The following is a 13564-nucleotide window of genomic DNA, read 5'->3' as shown; positions in this document are numbered from 1 at the left end:
TCTGAGGCCCCAAGGCCAAATAAACAACACATGTCAAACTAAAAACAAACAAACCAAACCTCCTGTTCTAGTCCAGACCCCTCTTTTCACACGCAGCAGGACCAGAGAGGGGAGGTTAATTAAGGAAGGTCACACAGCACTATTTGTGTCAGAGCCACACCTCAAAGCCAAGTTCTAGAAGAGGCTCCAGAAGGAGCAGAGATGTGACCTCAGCTCCTTCAAGGCATTAGCACCCCTGCCTCTTCCTCTTACACCCAAAAGGGCTCAGCCCGGGGCTTTCTTGGGAGTGACACCTGATCTGATCTCTCCTCTAGCACCCTCTTGCCTCGAGGCCCATCTGAAGCCAGGAAACACTACCCTTCGTGCCTGCCCCAGCCTCCAGCCCAGGGACTTCAAAAGTATGAGTGTGATATGATCCAGCAATTCCACTCGGGGTCTATACCCCAAAGACTTGAAAGCAATGATTCAAAGAGATATTTGTACACCCAAGTTCACATTAGCATCATTCCCAATAACCAAAAGGTAGAAAGAGCCCAAATGTCCGTCTACAGAGGATTGGATAACGACATGTGGTTATAGATGCAATGGAATATTATTCAGCCTTAAAGACGAACAAAATTCCGACACATGCTACCAGGCAGATGAATCTTGAGGACGTTATGCTAAGTGAAATAAACCAGACACGAAAGGACAAATGCAGTCTGATTCCATTTATGTGAGGTTCCCAGCACAGTCAAATTCAGACGTCCCTGCTCTGCGAGGACTCAGTTTCCTCAGCTATGTCCTAGCGGCCTGCTTCCCAATTCTTGCTCATCTTGATGATCTGGACAGTTGTCAACCCCTCTTTGGTGGATTTTCACCTAGCAGCGGCCAGTGCAGACCAAGGGGCTGGGTGCAGGAGACAGCCGAGCACGGGAGGGAGGAGTCTTTTAAAAGGGTCTTAAAAACTGTCATCGAAGGTCAGATTTTGCAAATAGCTTGAAGAGGGGCTGGCCTGTGGTGGCCGAGTAGTTAAGTTTGCACGCTCCACTTCGGCAGCCCAGGCTTCACTGGTTTGGACCCTGAGCACGGATGTACACACAGGTCATCAAGCCATGCCGTGGCGGCGTCCCACATAGAAGGACTTACAACTAGGATATACAACTATGTGCTGGGTCTTTGGGGAGAAAAAAAAAAAAGACGAAGATTGCAACAGATGTTAGCCCAGGGCCAATCTTCCTCACCAGAAAAAAAGAGAGAGAGAGAAAATAACTTGAAGAGCTTCTAGCTGAATCCATAAGGTAATATTGAAGTGATCGCCAGCGTGACCTTTGGAGCTAGCCTGCCTGGATTCAAAGAAGAACCTCCCCCTTTATTTGCTGTGCGACCCTGGACAAGTTGCGGAGCCTCTCTGTGTCTCAGTTTCTTCATCTATAAAACAGAGTTGCTGATACCACCCACCACACAGGAACACCCCTCACAGTGGTGACATTTAAATGTAGTATTACATGGGAAGCACTCAGAACAGTGCCTGGTACCTCGTAAACCCTGAGTGAGAACCTGCTGTCGTTGTCATCCAGATCCAAGCAAATTCAAACTGCTGCTTGAATGCCTCCCCAGGCGGAGAACTCACTCCCCACGCTGGGCAGCATGGTCTTCTGTCAAAAGGTTGGGTGTGTTAAGCAGCTTTTCCCTCCTTTAACCCATCTCTTCCTGACAAGAGCCTGGCCCTGCCCCCTGAGGCCAGCCCTGAAGACACATGTCAACCAAGACAGAACGACACATGCTTGGTGATGTGCTGTCTTGTTTGCCCAAGTTCATGCTCCTTTGGGGACCTGAAGCTCACACAGCCCAGAGCACAGAGTACAGACATCTGTCCCCATTCGGGAGTCAGCAGTCAAAGGGTGGCGCACACTGGCCTCGGACACCTGTCAGGGCCTGCTCCCGTTGGTCCCAGCTAAGGACTTCCATGGGCCAGGGCCCCAAAATGTCCTCTTGCTGATTTCTGAGACTTAACCTTCCAGGCCTCAGCAGGGAGGCAGCTGCTGGCATCCAGGGCCAGCTCCACGTGTCTGAAGCCCTGACTTCTCACAGGGGGGAAACGACAACGAATCTTACTGCTCAGGCTGGGCAGCTCTAGAAAGGGGAAAGAAGTCACCATCGGGCCAGGGCAGTCCATCCCTTTGGAAATGACTGAGCTCGACCGCGTGGTGTCAGAGCCCACTGCTCCAGTCCCAGCTCTTGACAGCAGATTTGCTGGCAGTTTCCAGCAGGCTTGGCGCCGACTCAGGAGTCAGAGCTGGCTCCATCCCTTCCTGCCTGTGAGGCCTCGGGCGGCTCCCCCATATGTAAAATGGAGATAATAATAGTTTCTGTCTTGTGGGGCTGGAGTGAAAAGGGATGGGGTGACTCCTAGCTCTGAGCCTGGGCAGAAGTGCTTAATAAATGAGAAGATGGGCTGAGGTGGGCCCAGGATTTCCAACTTAAAATCTAGAAGAGTTGTTTAGTCTGTTACTTCATTTCAGATAGAAAAACTGAGGCCCAGAGGTGAGAGGTCCAAAAGTCACGCAGCAATTCGGCTGTCACTGGGACCAGTGCCAGGCGAGCATCCCCAGGCCTCCTGCTCCTTGCGGGCTCCGGGCCCCCGCCCTCCCAGAGCACTCCGTGCGAAGCCGGCCCCTTCTGTTCTGGAGAACCCGGGGGTGAATAAGGCTGGGTGGCCTGTGGCTGGGGCCATCTAGCTGCTCTGCCGCCTCCCTGCACCCCTCCAGGAGCCCCCCAGACTACGGAGCGCAGCACCGGCAGCATCTCCTGCAGTTGCGCGGTATGGCCGCTGGGTGTCGCCACACAGCAAAAAACCAGAGGCCACTTGGAGGACCGTCGCTGCCGGCCCTAAAGGGAGTTCAGACTCGGAGAGCGGCCGCCTCCCGGGAGTCCTGCCCAAGTCTTCCGGCTGCTCCACCAGCTCAAGAGCTTCCCTCGCAGACCTACGGGAGGATTTCAAACCTTTCTCCCACCTGCTCTTCCCCCACCAATTGCTAAATGGAAAACCTGGCCACAGCTTCCAGCTGAGCTCCTCCTCCCCATGCAGTGCTCCAGCCACAGTCACCGCCACCAGGGCGCCAGGCTCTCCCACCTTTGCCCTTGCAGAGCCTTCCACGTGGTGCACCCTCCCTCATCTCCGCCTAGACACTGTGCATGGGGTATTCCAAATCCACCAGCGACCTACCAGGTGGGCACTGTGTCCCCAGCTTACAGGTGCAGGAACAGGCTCAGGGAGGCGAGGCCCAGACTCGCACAGCAAGCCAGTGGCAGAAGCAGCTTCTGGGATCAGACCTGCCAGCCTCCTAAACTGAGCTTTCTTTGGCTACATCATACTGGCTGTGTCTAAGACCCCAGAAGACTGTGGGCTCCCTGAGGGCAGGGCCGTGAGAAATTCAAGGGCCATAACCCTGGGGCCCAAACCTCCGCCTGGGCCTTTCCCTAACTCTTTGATGGCACTCCCAGTCAAAGCGTGCCAGGTGCCGGCTAGGGGCTTTGTGTGTACTACAACCCCACAGGGAGGTGCCATGATTACCCCCGTTATCCAGAAGGGGAAACTGAGGCACAAGGAACATGCACCAAGTCTTAGGTTATTAAGTGGCAGAGCCAGGGCCTCTGCCGTCTGGCTTCAGAGTCTGAGCTCTTGCTTGTAACCACTTCTCTATGCACCCTTTGAGAAGGGCCACTACCTCCCTTCGCCCTGGGTGAGCCCCCACCTTTGGTGGTCTCACCCTATCTTGCGGCTCGTGGGTGGAGCTCACGCGAGCCTCTGTCATTAGACTGGGAGCTCCTCACTGGAGGGTGGCTACAGAGCATGTCTGCCCGACTCCCCATTCAGCAAAGCGGCGTTAGTGGTCTGAAAGCAGCCGTGATGAGAGTATTTACACCACGGAAATTGGCAAACGCTGCAAATCGGGGCTCCTCGCTACCCCACCTCGCCTCCTCCTCCCCAGAGACATGACTGTTACACGTTTACAAGCCTTCAAGTCAAGGCGAGGTGAATGGGCTTCAGAGGAGGCAGGAGCAGTGACTGTGGAGTTGGTTCACTCCTGTCTTAAGCCAGTCTCTGCCTCCACCGCCTGTGAGGCCTGGGTAATCTGTCTTTAGGCTTCACCTTTACCATCTCGAAAATAAGGCTAAGAATAGCAGCTTTTAAAAATTGAGCATCTTGAGGGGGCCAGCCCCATGGCCTAGTGGTTAAGCTCACGGCACTCTGCTTTGGCAGCCTGGGTTCAGTTTCTGGACATGGAACCACACCACTCGTAGGTGGCCATGCTGTGGTGGTGATCCACATAAAAAATAAAAGATTGGCACAGATGTTAGCTCAGGGTGAATCTTCATCAGCAAAAAAAAAAAAAAAAAAAAATTGAGCATCAACTATCTGCCAGGTGCTGAATTCACCCTCTCGTTAAATCTGCCGGCAGCTCTACAAGGCAGTCCAGTTACAGCCCTCGGTGAAGATGAGGCAAAGAGGATAGGGACCTCGTTGAAGGTGACGGATCGGGTTGGAACCACACTCTTCACTGCTGTGGCTTATTGGCTCTATAATAATAGTACCCAGTTCACAGTGTGATCTGGGGGATTATATGAAGTGTGTGTGTAAAATTGCTTGGCACAGATCTGGCTCTAGCAGAGCATGGTAAACATTGATTTACCAAGAGGCCTAAGAGTGGCATCTGGACCCACCCACATTCGAATCCCGACTCTGCTATTTTCTGATTGCGAGATCTCCGGCCAGTCAAGTCGCTTTGCTTGTCTAAGCCTCATTTTCCCCGTGTGAAAAGACGGATAATAATAGCTACCTGGAAGATCTCCTCAGAGGACTGGAGATAAAGGATATAAAGCGTCTGGTGAGAAGTGGGTCCTCAGTGAATGGAAGTGATTGTTTGGGATTATCGTTTATTGATGTCACTCAGACGGCAGCTCTGCCGGGCCCTGTGGAGGGAGGCCAGCGATGGGGGCCAAAGCCATGGAAGCAGGACCTTGCCTCAGCAGCTCCTGGACCCCACTCCTGGCCAGGTCAGCCCCTCCGTGGGCCCTGGCTCTGGAAGGGCTTCAGAGGCGTGGGGACTCTGTTGCTAGGCGCCAGTTGCTAGGCAATGCACTGTTTCTCCTGGCCTGGCCACCTCTCAGAGGGCCCAGGCCACTCCGGAGCAGCTCCTGCCTCCTGCAGCCTCTTGCTCGTCCTCAGAGCCACTGCGGAGGGCAGGTGAGGGTGGGGCCAGCTGCCTGTTGGGCTCCAGGAGAGCTGAGCCAACTCCCAGAGGGAGGTGGGCAAGACCAAGACAGCCGAGGGAGAGACGGAGAGCGAGTATCCCCCAATTCTTGGGACAGCCAAGAATTCCCTGGGGGGAGGTTGTCTGGCCATTCGGTCCCCAGAGGAGAGTGTGGGGGGGTTTAGATCAGGAGCCCAGGAGTCAGATACCCTGGGTCTGAATCACAGTTTACCACCTACTGTGAGCTAATCCTTCATCACTTGGAACCTCAGTTTCCTGGCTGTAAAATGGGAATTAATAATAGGATGTGGGAAGGTGAAAGGAGACACAGTGTACATGAGATAAGTGTTGACGATTACTAGTCCTGTCTTCAGTGTGAGGTGGGGGTGTCAGTGGAGAGGGACAGGCCTGGGGGAAGGGGCTGGCTGGGTGGGGTTCCGTCACCCCCTCTGTGGTCTCGGCAGCCTGGGCCTGGGGCGGGCTCGGGCCCTAGGGCTGCTGGGCTGACGGGGCCCCTTGTGCTTCCTTCCTAGGCCCCCGGGGCCCTGCCCCACAGCATCATGATGGGGAAACTCCCCCTGGGAAGTGTCTCCCCTTATGTGAAGATGAGTTCAGGGGGCTGCACGGATCCGCTGAAATTCTATGCCACCAGCTACTCCGTAGCCTATGGTGAGGGCACCTCTGTGCAGAAGCACCTGTAGGACACAGGGCAGGAGCGGGGAGGCACTCCTGCTGGGAGAGGAGCAGCCCCTTAGCCCATCACACTCTGGGAGCAACCTTAGCACACTGAGCTGATTGGTCCCCTGAGCCCCCAAGGACCATGTCCACACCGGTACCATCGGGCTGGCCCCGCCCCACTGCTCCCTTCACCGAATCCATCCTATGATTCTGCCATACTGACTGTCCCCAACCTGCCGACTCCATTTCCTGTTGTCACAGTCCCGAAAGGCCAGGTTTCACAGCTCGTGTCACACTTGCTGTTGCCCCTGACTCTGTGCCTTCTCCATCACAGGGCCCCTGGACCCCAAGGGGGATGCTGACCGTGCCTGGGAAGCCCCCTCACTGCTCTCCCACTCTGCTGACCCCCCCATCCTGTCTGCTCACTTCCCTTCTGGCAGGTCGGGAGGATTTCAGGCCGCACATGGGCAGTCACAAAGGCACAGGCTACCAATCAAATTTCCGGCCTGTGGTCTCATACCAAGCCAAGGTTGACACCTTGGATCCACCTGGACCAGCCATGGGGTATGGTCAGCCCCACTCCTTCTCACCCCCTGTCCTGCTGGCGTTGGCTCTCAGGGCCATAGGAGCTCATAGGACCACCTCCAGGCTCCAGGCATGGGGACCCTGAGCCTTGCCTGCTCTAGGTCTCAGGTCCTGGGGGCCCAAAGGCAGGCCACCCCTGAGGCATCTGTGCGAGGTCTGAGGGAGGTGGGAAGCTTCTGGAGATAAGCATTGCAGCCTTCAGAGGACAAAGGCAGGTAGCCCTGGTGGTAAGAGCTCTTACCCCTGCTCCACCTCAGGAAACAAGTCTGTGACAATCTCCAGACAGTGACCAGTCAGAGTTACCGTCCCCCAGAGGTATCCGATGGCGGATATCCCCTGCCCTGGGACCTGGCCAAGACCAGCTCTGGGTACTCTCGGGAGAAGTCCAACGTGACACCTCTGACCAAGGAGGTCAGTGCTGCGCCGGGGCCAGGAGACAGCAGGGAGCCCTAGGATGGGCTGGAGGAAGGGCTGGGGGTGGAAAGTGGGCGGAGTCCCTCCAGCAGGGTGGGACTGCCCTGCCAAGAGTTGGTCAAGGCTGAGATGACTGGACATGGAGCAGCCACAATGTGGGCTGGGGGTACACACACTTTCATCACCTTTGTCCTCATCCTCATCCCCACCATCACCTCCCTCTCCATTTCCATCCCCATCTCTGTCACCATCATCATCTCTACCATTCCCATTCCCTTTCCATCCCCATCTCTACCATTGCCACCATCCCCCCATCACACCATTCCCACCCCCATCCCCCATCACACCATTCCCACCCCCACCCCTCATCCCACCATTCCCACCCCCACCCCCCATCACACCATTCCCACCCCCACCCCATCATACCATTCCCACCCCCATCCCCACCATCCCCATCTCCAGTCCTATTCCCACTCCATCCCAACCCCAAACCCATCCCATCCCCCTGATCTCCACCATCCCATCCATATCTCCAAGCCCTTATTACCATCCTCACCACCATTGTCAAATTCACTTCTGTCATTTTCACCCCGTCTTCTTCATTTCTGTCATCATTATGACCATCATCCTTATCATCACCACCACCACCAGAATGGATACTAAGTCATTCATTCATTCATTCATTCAACCAATATGTTCTGGACATCTTTACTATATTTTACGGTGAAAAGTGCTGGGGAAAAATACAACAGGGAAGAGGCAGGGGGTGAAACAGAAGTGAAGGGGTTGCCACAGCAAATCAGGAGGATGAGGAAAGAGCTTGTTATGGAGACATTAGACAAAGACTTGAGAGAGGTTAGTGTTCCTCCAAGTGTAGCTATGTGAGGGAAGAGTGTTCCAGGTGGTGCCAACAGCAAGTGCAAAGGCCCTGAGGCAGGAGTGTGTGATGTGAAGAGGGACAGCAAGGAGGCAGGTGGCTGGAGCCGACTGAGGAGCCGAGGTCCTGTGGACTGCTGTCAGGACGTGGGTTTCTACTCTGAGTGTGATGAGAATACTCCAGAGCTTGGAGAGAGGAGGGACGTGACCTGACTTCAGGGTAAAGGGCCCCCTCAGGCTGCTGTGAAGACACTCTGTAGGGGTTAAGGGCTGAATCAGAGTCAGGGAGTGGCTGCCCTCCCTCACCTGGAGGGGTAATTGGCCACTCCCTCCTCCCAGGTCAGGAAGGTCCATTTTGACACCCCGGACTACAGGCCCCAGGCCATCACCGGGCTGGAGCCCAGGAAAGTGCCCCTGCTCCACCAGCAGCAGGACAGGGGCTCTTTGGAGTGGGAGAGTGCACGATACGTGAGTGGGTGGGCCCCAGTAAGGGCTGTGGGCTGGGCAGAGGGGCCAGACCCCCTGCTTCTCCCTCCTGGAGACCAGAGGGAGACTCACCCAAGAAGCTCAGGGCACCAAGAAAAACTGGGGAGAGCAAAGGCTTTGATATTTGGGATTTCCAAGACAGCATCAAAGGGGTCATCATGCCCGTCTTAGGATTAACACCCATGCTCCCTTCTCTCCCCTCCCCCATCCGGACGCCCGAGCAGTGGATTGTGAAGGGAGCACCCATTTTCTTCCATCAGCCTCTCTCCTCTCTTTGGGTCCCCTCCGGCCTTGGTCCCGGGGGCTCTGAGCCCTGTTGTTCATTACTAGGAGTCCAGTGTGGGACGTGACTAAGTTTTCCTGGTCACAGGAGAGCTGTGCTCTCCAGCTGGGATTGCTGGCACTGTGATGCCCCATCAGAGAGAGATTTGTGTCAGGGGTGCTGCCCCAGCCCTCCCTTCTCAGCTATACTGCACAGCTCTACTCAGAGCGCGGATACCCAAGAGCCGCCACCATCACTGACCACCTTCGGGGCTCTGGTCTCCCGTGTGGCCCCATTGCTCCACCCTCCGTGTTCCAGGGCCCGCACTTCATGACTTCTGAGTATAACTCAAAGTATCTCAAGGAGCCTTCTCAGGAGCCAGGTGGGTGCTTGTCAGAGTTCATGCCTCCCTCCCACCACACCTCCCTACTCCCGACCTAGGAGAGACCCCCGGGGACCCTGGACTAAGGACTAAGTCCAGTCTGCCTCCTGGCCCGTCGGCCCTGCCCTTCCTTCTGCCCTCCTCTCTCACTCTGGGCCCTGGAGTCTGGAGTCCTTCTCCTGGTGTCCACCATCCTGGTGGCTCAGGCCTTCAGATCCCCGGAGCCAGCTCTCTCCCCTGGTCCTGGGACACTGAGCTTCTGGGGGCCCCGTGGGTGGGGCCGGGTGGCCAGGGGGCAGCACAAGGGGGCTGTTCCTGCAGACCTCTTGCAGAGGAGATCCATCGGAGCCAAGGAGGAGACCGGCTTCACCAAGGAGTCCACCAGGAGCCCCATTGTCTTCCAGCCGCCCTCCCAGGCCCTGCCTGGGGACCCGGTAAGGCAGGCTGGGCCCCACTGGACTCTCAGGGTCATCGAAGCCGTCCGCTCTGGGGATTTCTAGCTTTTTACAAAAAGTGAGCAGCAGAACCCTTTGTTCAAACACAAGAGGTGGGAGCTTGGGCGACAACCCCTGCTTCGGTCCAACTCCCCCACCTTACGGATGAGAACCCCGAGGGCCAAAGAGGAGAAGTGGCCTAGCCAAGGTCACTCGGAGCCCAGACAAGAACCCGGCCTGCTGGCTCCCACTCAGCGTCATGTCCTCCCCTCTTTTCTCCCCTAACTCTTCCCTTTCCTCATTACCCCAATTACACCCACCTGTCCCTCTCTGAGCTCAGGACAAGGGGACGGCCCCTTCTGCCCAGCTGAAGCTCCTCTGCTGGCCTCATTCCAGGTCCTCCTCCCCAGCCGGAGTGTCACCAAGTCGGACTTTCTCCCCATGACCTACCCTCATGTAAGCTGAGCTGGGGAGGGCTGGGGTCCTCCTGGGGGGTGGTTAGGACACTGTGCCAGAAGGCCGTGGCGGGCAGCCATGCTGCGGTGACAGTGGCTGCTTTGCTGTCTTAGGGAGACGAGTTGCTGCCCACGCTGACCAGAGGCTCCGAGTGGGAGACGACCTTCAGCCGAGGGAATGAGAGGACTCTGAACCCCAGAGTGAGTGGCCGTGGGGGGCTCCCTCAGACAAGCGGAGAGTCAAGGAGGTTTCTTGAATATGGTGGCCTTTGGGCCAGGCACTGAAGGATGGGAAGAATCAGGGTGTTTGGGGACCCCTTTCGATGGAGGGTAAAGGCCCAGGGGCTGGAAACGGAGGAGAGTGTTTGAAACAGTGAGTTTCGAGTGGCTGGAGGGGGAAGGACGGGTCCTGGGGCTGGGGGCAGGTTGGGTCTGTGTGTGCCTCTGCCCGCCCACCCTCCCTCCCTGCTGCTTCACCCTGACCACCCAGCCACCCTGCCTGTGGCTCTGTCCCCTGCAGGTGCCCCCTCCCAGCCCAGAACCCAGCAGCATGACCCGGCAATTCCAGCCGCCACAGCGGATGCAACAGACAAATGTCTCCCTGCTGGGCCAGGAGACCGTGGGGAGCAAGGTGAGGCCTGGGGTACCCAGCCGCCACCCGCAAATCCCCACCTTCTCTGAACTGACGAGTCCCCACTCTCTCTCTCTTCTCTCTCATGCAGGAGCCCACAGGGTTCAGCCTTAACAGCCCGAGCTATGTCCGCAGCCCTTACGACCCAGGCATGGATAATCGCTACCTCAACGCCTACAACCAAAGGTGAGCCCCCTTCCTTGCCCGAGTCCGGGGCTGTGATGCTGGAGCCCATTTCACAGACAGGGAGACTGAGACTGGAACCAGCGATGAGCTCACAGCCTTGCGAAGGCCAACACGGAATTAATGTAGGTTCCCCCAGAAGCAGACCCTGAGCCAAGGATTTGAGCACAAGCCCTTTATTGGGTTGGGGGGTGTGGGAGAGTGGGGAGGGGGGATGGGGAAGGGGAGGTAGCCAATCACAGGCGTGCTATTAAGCTAGACATCCCGCTGGGAGAGTCTAGAAACTGCGAAACACACAATTCAGAATTATCCCAGCCAAGGGGCGAGGGAGCTGGGGTATTCATACCCCCACATCCTTGGGTGGTTGGTTTAGGGCTGTCCCCAGGGGCAGTGTCAATGCTAGGTACCTCCTTGCTCAGGCAAAGAAAGTTCCTGCAGCCCTAGGGCAGCCTTCCCAGAGATGCAGTGCAGGCCATTGGCAGCCAGGCTGGTGGGCAGGGGAAGAATAAGGGGGTCTAAGGGGGTCTGGGTGGAGCAACTATGGCATCTGCTAAGACACTACATCCAGTCCAATGGCATGTGGGCTCCATGTTGCCTCAGGAGATAAGCTCCGTGCTGTGTGAGCCCTGGGCAAAGAGTGAGTGTCAGGAGCATCAGGGAGGGCTCCCAGGAGGAAGTGGCCCTAGAGCTGTGGAGAGGGTTCCCGGGGCCAGGACTGGTTGGGAAGGGCTTCACAGGAGTGGGATAAAGGAGTGTAATTCTTCAGACAAAACCTCCCCTCACAGCATCTGTCATCTGTGTCCACATTGTCCCCCCAAGTCCTTGGTGTCCCAAGGTGCCCCTGTACCCCATCCTGAGGGACAGATGTGGTGCCTGACCGCACAACAGATCCTTGACACCTGTGGCTGCTCCAGTCCCCTCAGAGGGTGAGGGGAAGGGGCAGAGGCTCCCTCTGGGCCTAGGGGGACCAGTGTGTCCCTGCCCCTTCCTAGGCAGGCGGACCCCCAGGCCCAGCTGTCTCTGCTGGATCCTTTCCCTGCCCACCAGCACTTCCTGAGCTCCTGCCTGGTGCACCCAGAGCCCCCAGGGGTTGGAATCACCGATTTCCACGTTCATCTATTGGCACCTTCTCTTCATAAGCTCAAGGGCGGAGCCCGCATCTCGCTCACCTTGGTACCTTCAGAACCCGTCCTGGTGCTCAGTGAATAGTGACGAAATGGAAGAAAAGTTGAATGCCTGGAGAGGAATGGATAAGACAGGGTCCCCAGCCCCAAGAGGCTCCCAGGCCAGGGTCAGAGACATCACTTAAACAGTCCTGTCCACTCCCAAGTGCTTTCTCAGCATCTGGGCCCTGGGGGCGGCACAAGGAGGGGCCTCCGGCTCAGGGGCAGAGGGAGGGCAGGCTCCCCGAGCCAGAGCTCCCCAAGTGGATGGGGGCTTGCGGAGTGCCAGGCAGAGGGCACGGCATGGGCCAAGGCGAGGAGGCCGGAGGGATCGGAGGCAGAGTGCACTCTGCTGGAGCCGAGATTCCGGCTGGAGAAGAGCGAGAGGCTGCAGAGGGGCGCAGAGGCCAGCTTCCGGCCCCCAACCCCTCCTGTACTGTAGGTACTTCGAGAACATCCCCAAAGGTCGAGACTGTGAAGGCTGGACTCGAGGTGGCATCCAGCCCCAGAAGCCAGGAGGCTACACCCTCAACCAGTCAGCCACCCACGTGGAGGCCACACCCACCCCCACGGAGAGCCTGCGGCGCCAGCACCCCTATGTGGGAAGGTAGCCATCCCACCCTCCCGCTCGGCTCTGTCCTTTGCCACATCCAGGCCTTTCTGCAGCCTCTCTCCCTCCCTCGTGTGCCTGTCCGTCTGAGAGGCCCCTTTTCCTCTTTGTGGCTTGTTCATCCCTTCTCCTGCCCACAGGGCTCCTCCTTCCTCTCCCCAGCGACCTCTCCCTTTGCTCGGCTCCCCTCCTCCCTGCCCCTTGTTCCCAGGCATTTGACAAACTTCCCAGAGGCCAGCTGCACACCTACTCCCCGCCAGGCTGCATGGCCGGGGTGGGGACCTAAGCTGAATGGACTGTGGTTCTGCCTCACCATGACTCCTTTCTGCTCAATTCAATTCCTCAAAAATCACATTTGTACCCATGCTGGCCCCGAGTTGGCAGGCAAAGAATGTTTGTGGCTTGGCTGCCCTGACTGAGCGCTGGCAGCCGGAGAGGGCAGACTTGGAGAGGGCTCACCGCCCCATCCTTCTCTCATCTGCGCCCCCTCCCTCCCTGCAGAACCCTGAGCTCAGCTGACCCCCTCTGCCGAGCCAGCCACACCTCACAGCAGCCGCTGCACCGCCCCCAGCTGAGCCTGAGGCCTGGGTAAGGGGCTGGGGGAACCCCCCCACAACTGTTCCCTGTGTGGGGTGGCCATCGTGGGCCAGCCCTACCTCCCAAACCCTGGGTCAAGGAAGCGCTGCCTGGGGACCCCAGCCCCAGAGTCGGGGGTGGTAGATCAGTGGCCTCCTGGGGGCAGGAGAGCACACAGACCACCACTCCTCTTGTACGGTCCCCACAGGTTGGCCAACCTAATGGGACAGGAGCCGGCTCCTGTGGCTGTTCCCACCCCAACCCCCGTTGGGACTCCGCCAACTACTTTCCTAATGAAATAAAGAGCAGTGAGGCAGAGCCATGTGTCTGTCACTGTCAGCGGTGGCTGGGAAAAGGAGGGATGAGGGTGGGAGTGCAGGGGTGGAGGGGTGAGGCCAGACTTGGATTCCGGGAGGCCTGGTTGGACTCACCATGACACCACGGACAAGGCACTTCACTACTGAGACTCAGTTTCCACTCCTGGCAAGGGGTCTGTGCTAAGTGCTCAGTCAAGTGTGGAAGGGAGGGAGCAGGCGGGCCAGAGAAGAAGGGGGAGGCAGGGGTGTGTGGGAGGGGGCTCGACTGGCCTCAG

At 57.5% G+C, this 13564-nt stretch overlaps 1 protein-coding gene across 2 annotated transcripts; it reads left to right on the top strand.

Moving 5' to 3' along the window:
- The first annotated feature begins 4756 nt into the window (after positions 1-4756).
- PPP1R32 (protein phosphatase 1 regulatory subunit 32) lies at positions 4757-13287 on the top strand. 2 transcript variants are annotated; one of them, XM_046644521.1, is made up of 14 exons: positions 4757-4871; positions 5771-5906; positions 6356-6479; positions 6758-6911; positions 8130-8258; positions 8857-8920; positions 9242-9354; positions 9751-9810; positions 9924-10010; positions 10330-10440; positions 10532-10626; positions 12229-12393; positions 12898-12984; positions 13181-13287. In XM_046644521.1, the coding sequence occupies exons 2-14, from the start codon at positions 5798-5800 to the stop codon at positions 13272-13274; spliced, it is 1392 nt and encodes a 463-aa protein (XP_046500477.1). In that variant the 5' UTR covers positions 4757-4871; positions 5771-5797; the 3' UTR covers positions 13275-13287. The 2 variants fall into 2 exon arrangements, with proteins under 2 accessions (XP_046500477.1, XP_046500476.1); XM_046644520.1 differs by lacking the exon at positions 4757-4871 and adding an exon at positions 5169-5230.
- The last annotated feature ends 277 nt before the right edge of the window (positions 13288-13564 follow it).

The sequence above is a fragment of the Equus quagga genome, chromosome 17 (genome assembly GCF_021613505.1).
Source record: "Equus quagga isolate Etosha38 chromosome 17, UCLA_HA_Equagga_1.0, whole genome shotgun sequence".
Taxonomy (NCBI): Eukaryota; Metazoa; Chordata; class Mammalia; order Perissodactyla; family Equidae; genus Equus; species Equus quagga.
The sequence above is the reverse complement of the archived record's forward strand: the minus strand, read 5'-3'. Positions and strand labels throughout refer to the sequence as shown.

What these genes read in the sequence shown, in the direction of transcription:
- PPP1R32 (XM_046644521.1), top strand. Translation starts at nt 5,798, where the DNA reads ATGATGGGGAAACTCCCCCTGGGAAGTGTCTCCCCTTATGTGAAGATG. An exon ending in AGTGGGAGAGTGCACGATAC is followed by an intron (nt 8,259 to 8,856) that starts GTGAGTGGGTGG and finishes TCCGTGTTCCAG; the next exon opens with GGCCCGCACTTCATGACTTC. An exon ending in AGAGGACTCTGAACCCCAGA is followed by an intron (nt 10,011 to 10,329) that starts GTGAGTGGCCGT and finishes TGTCCCCTGCAG; the next exon opens with GTGCCCCCTCCCAGCCCAGA.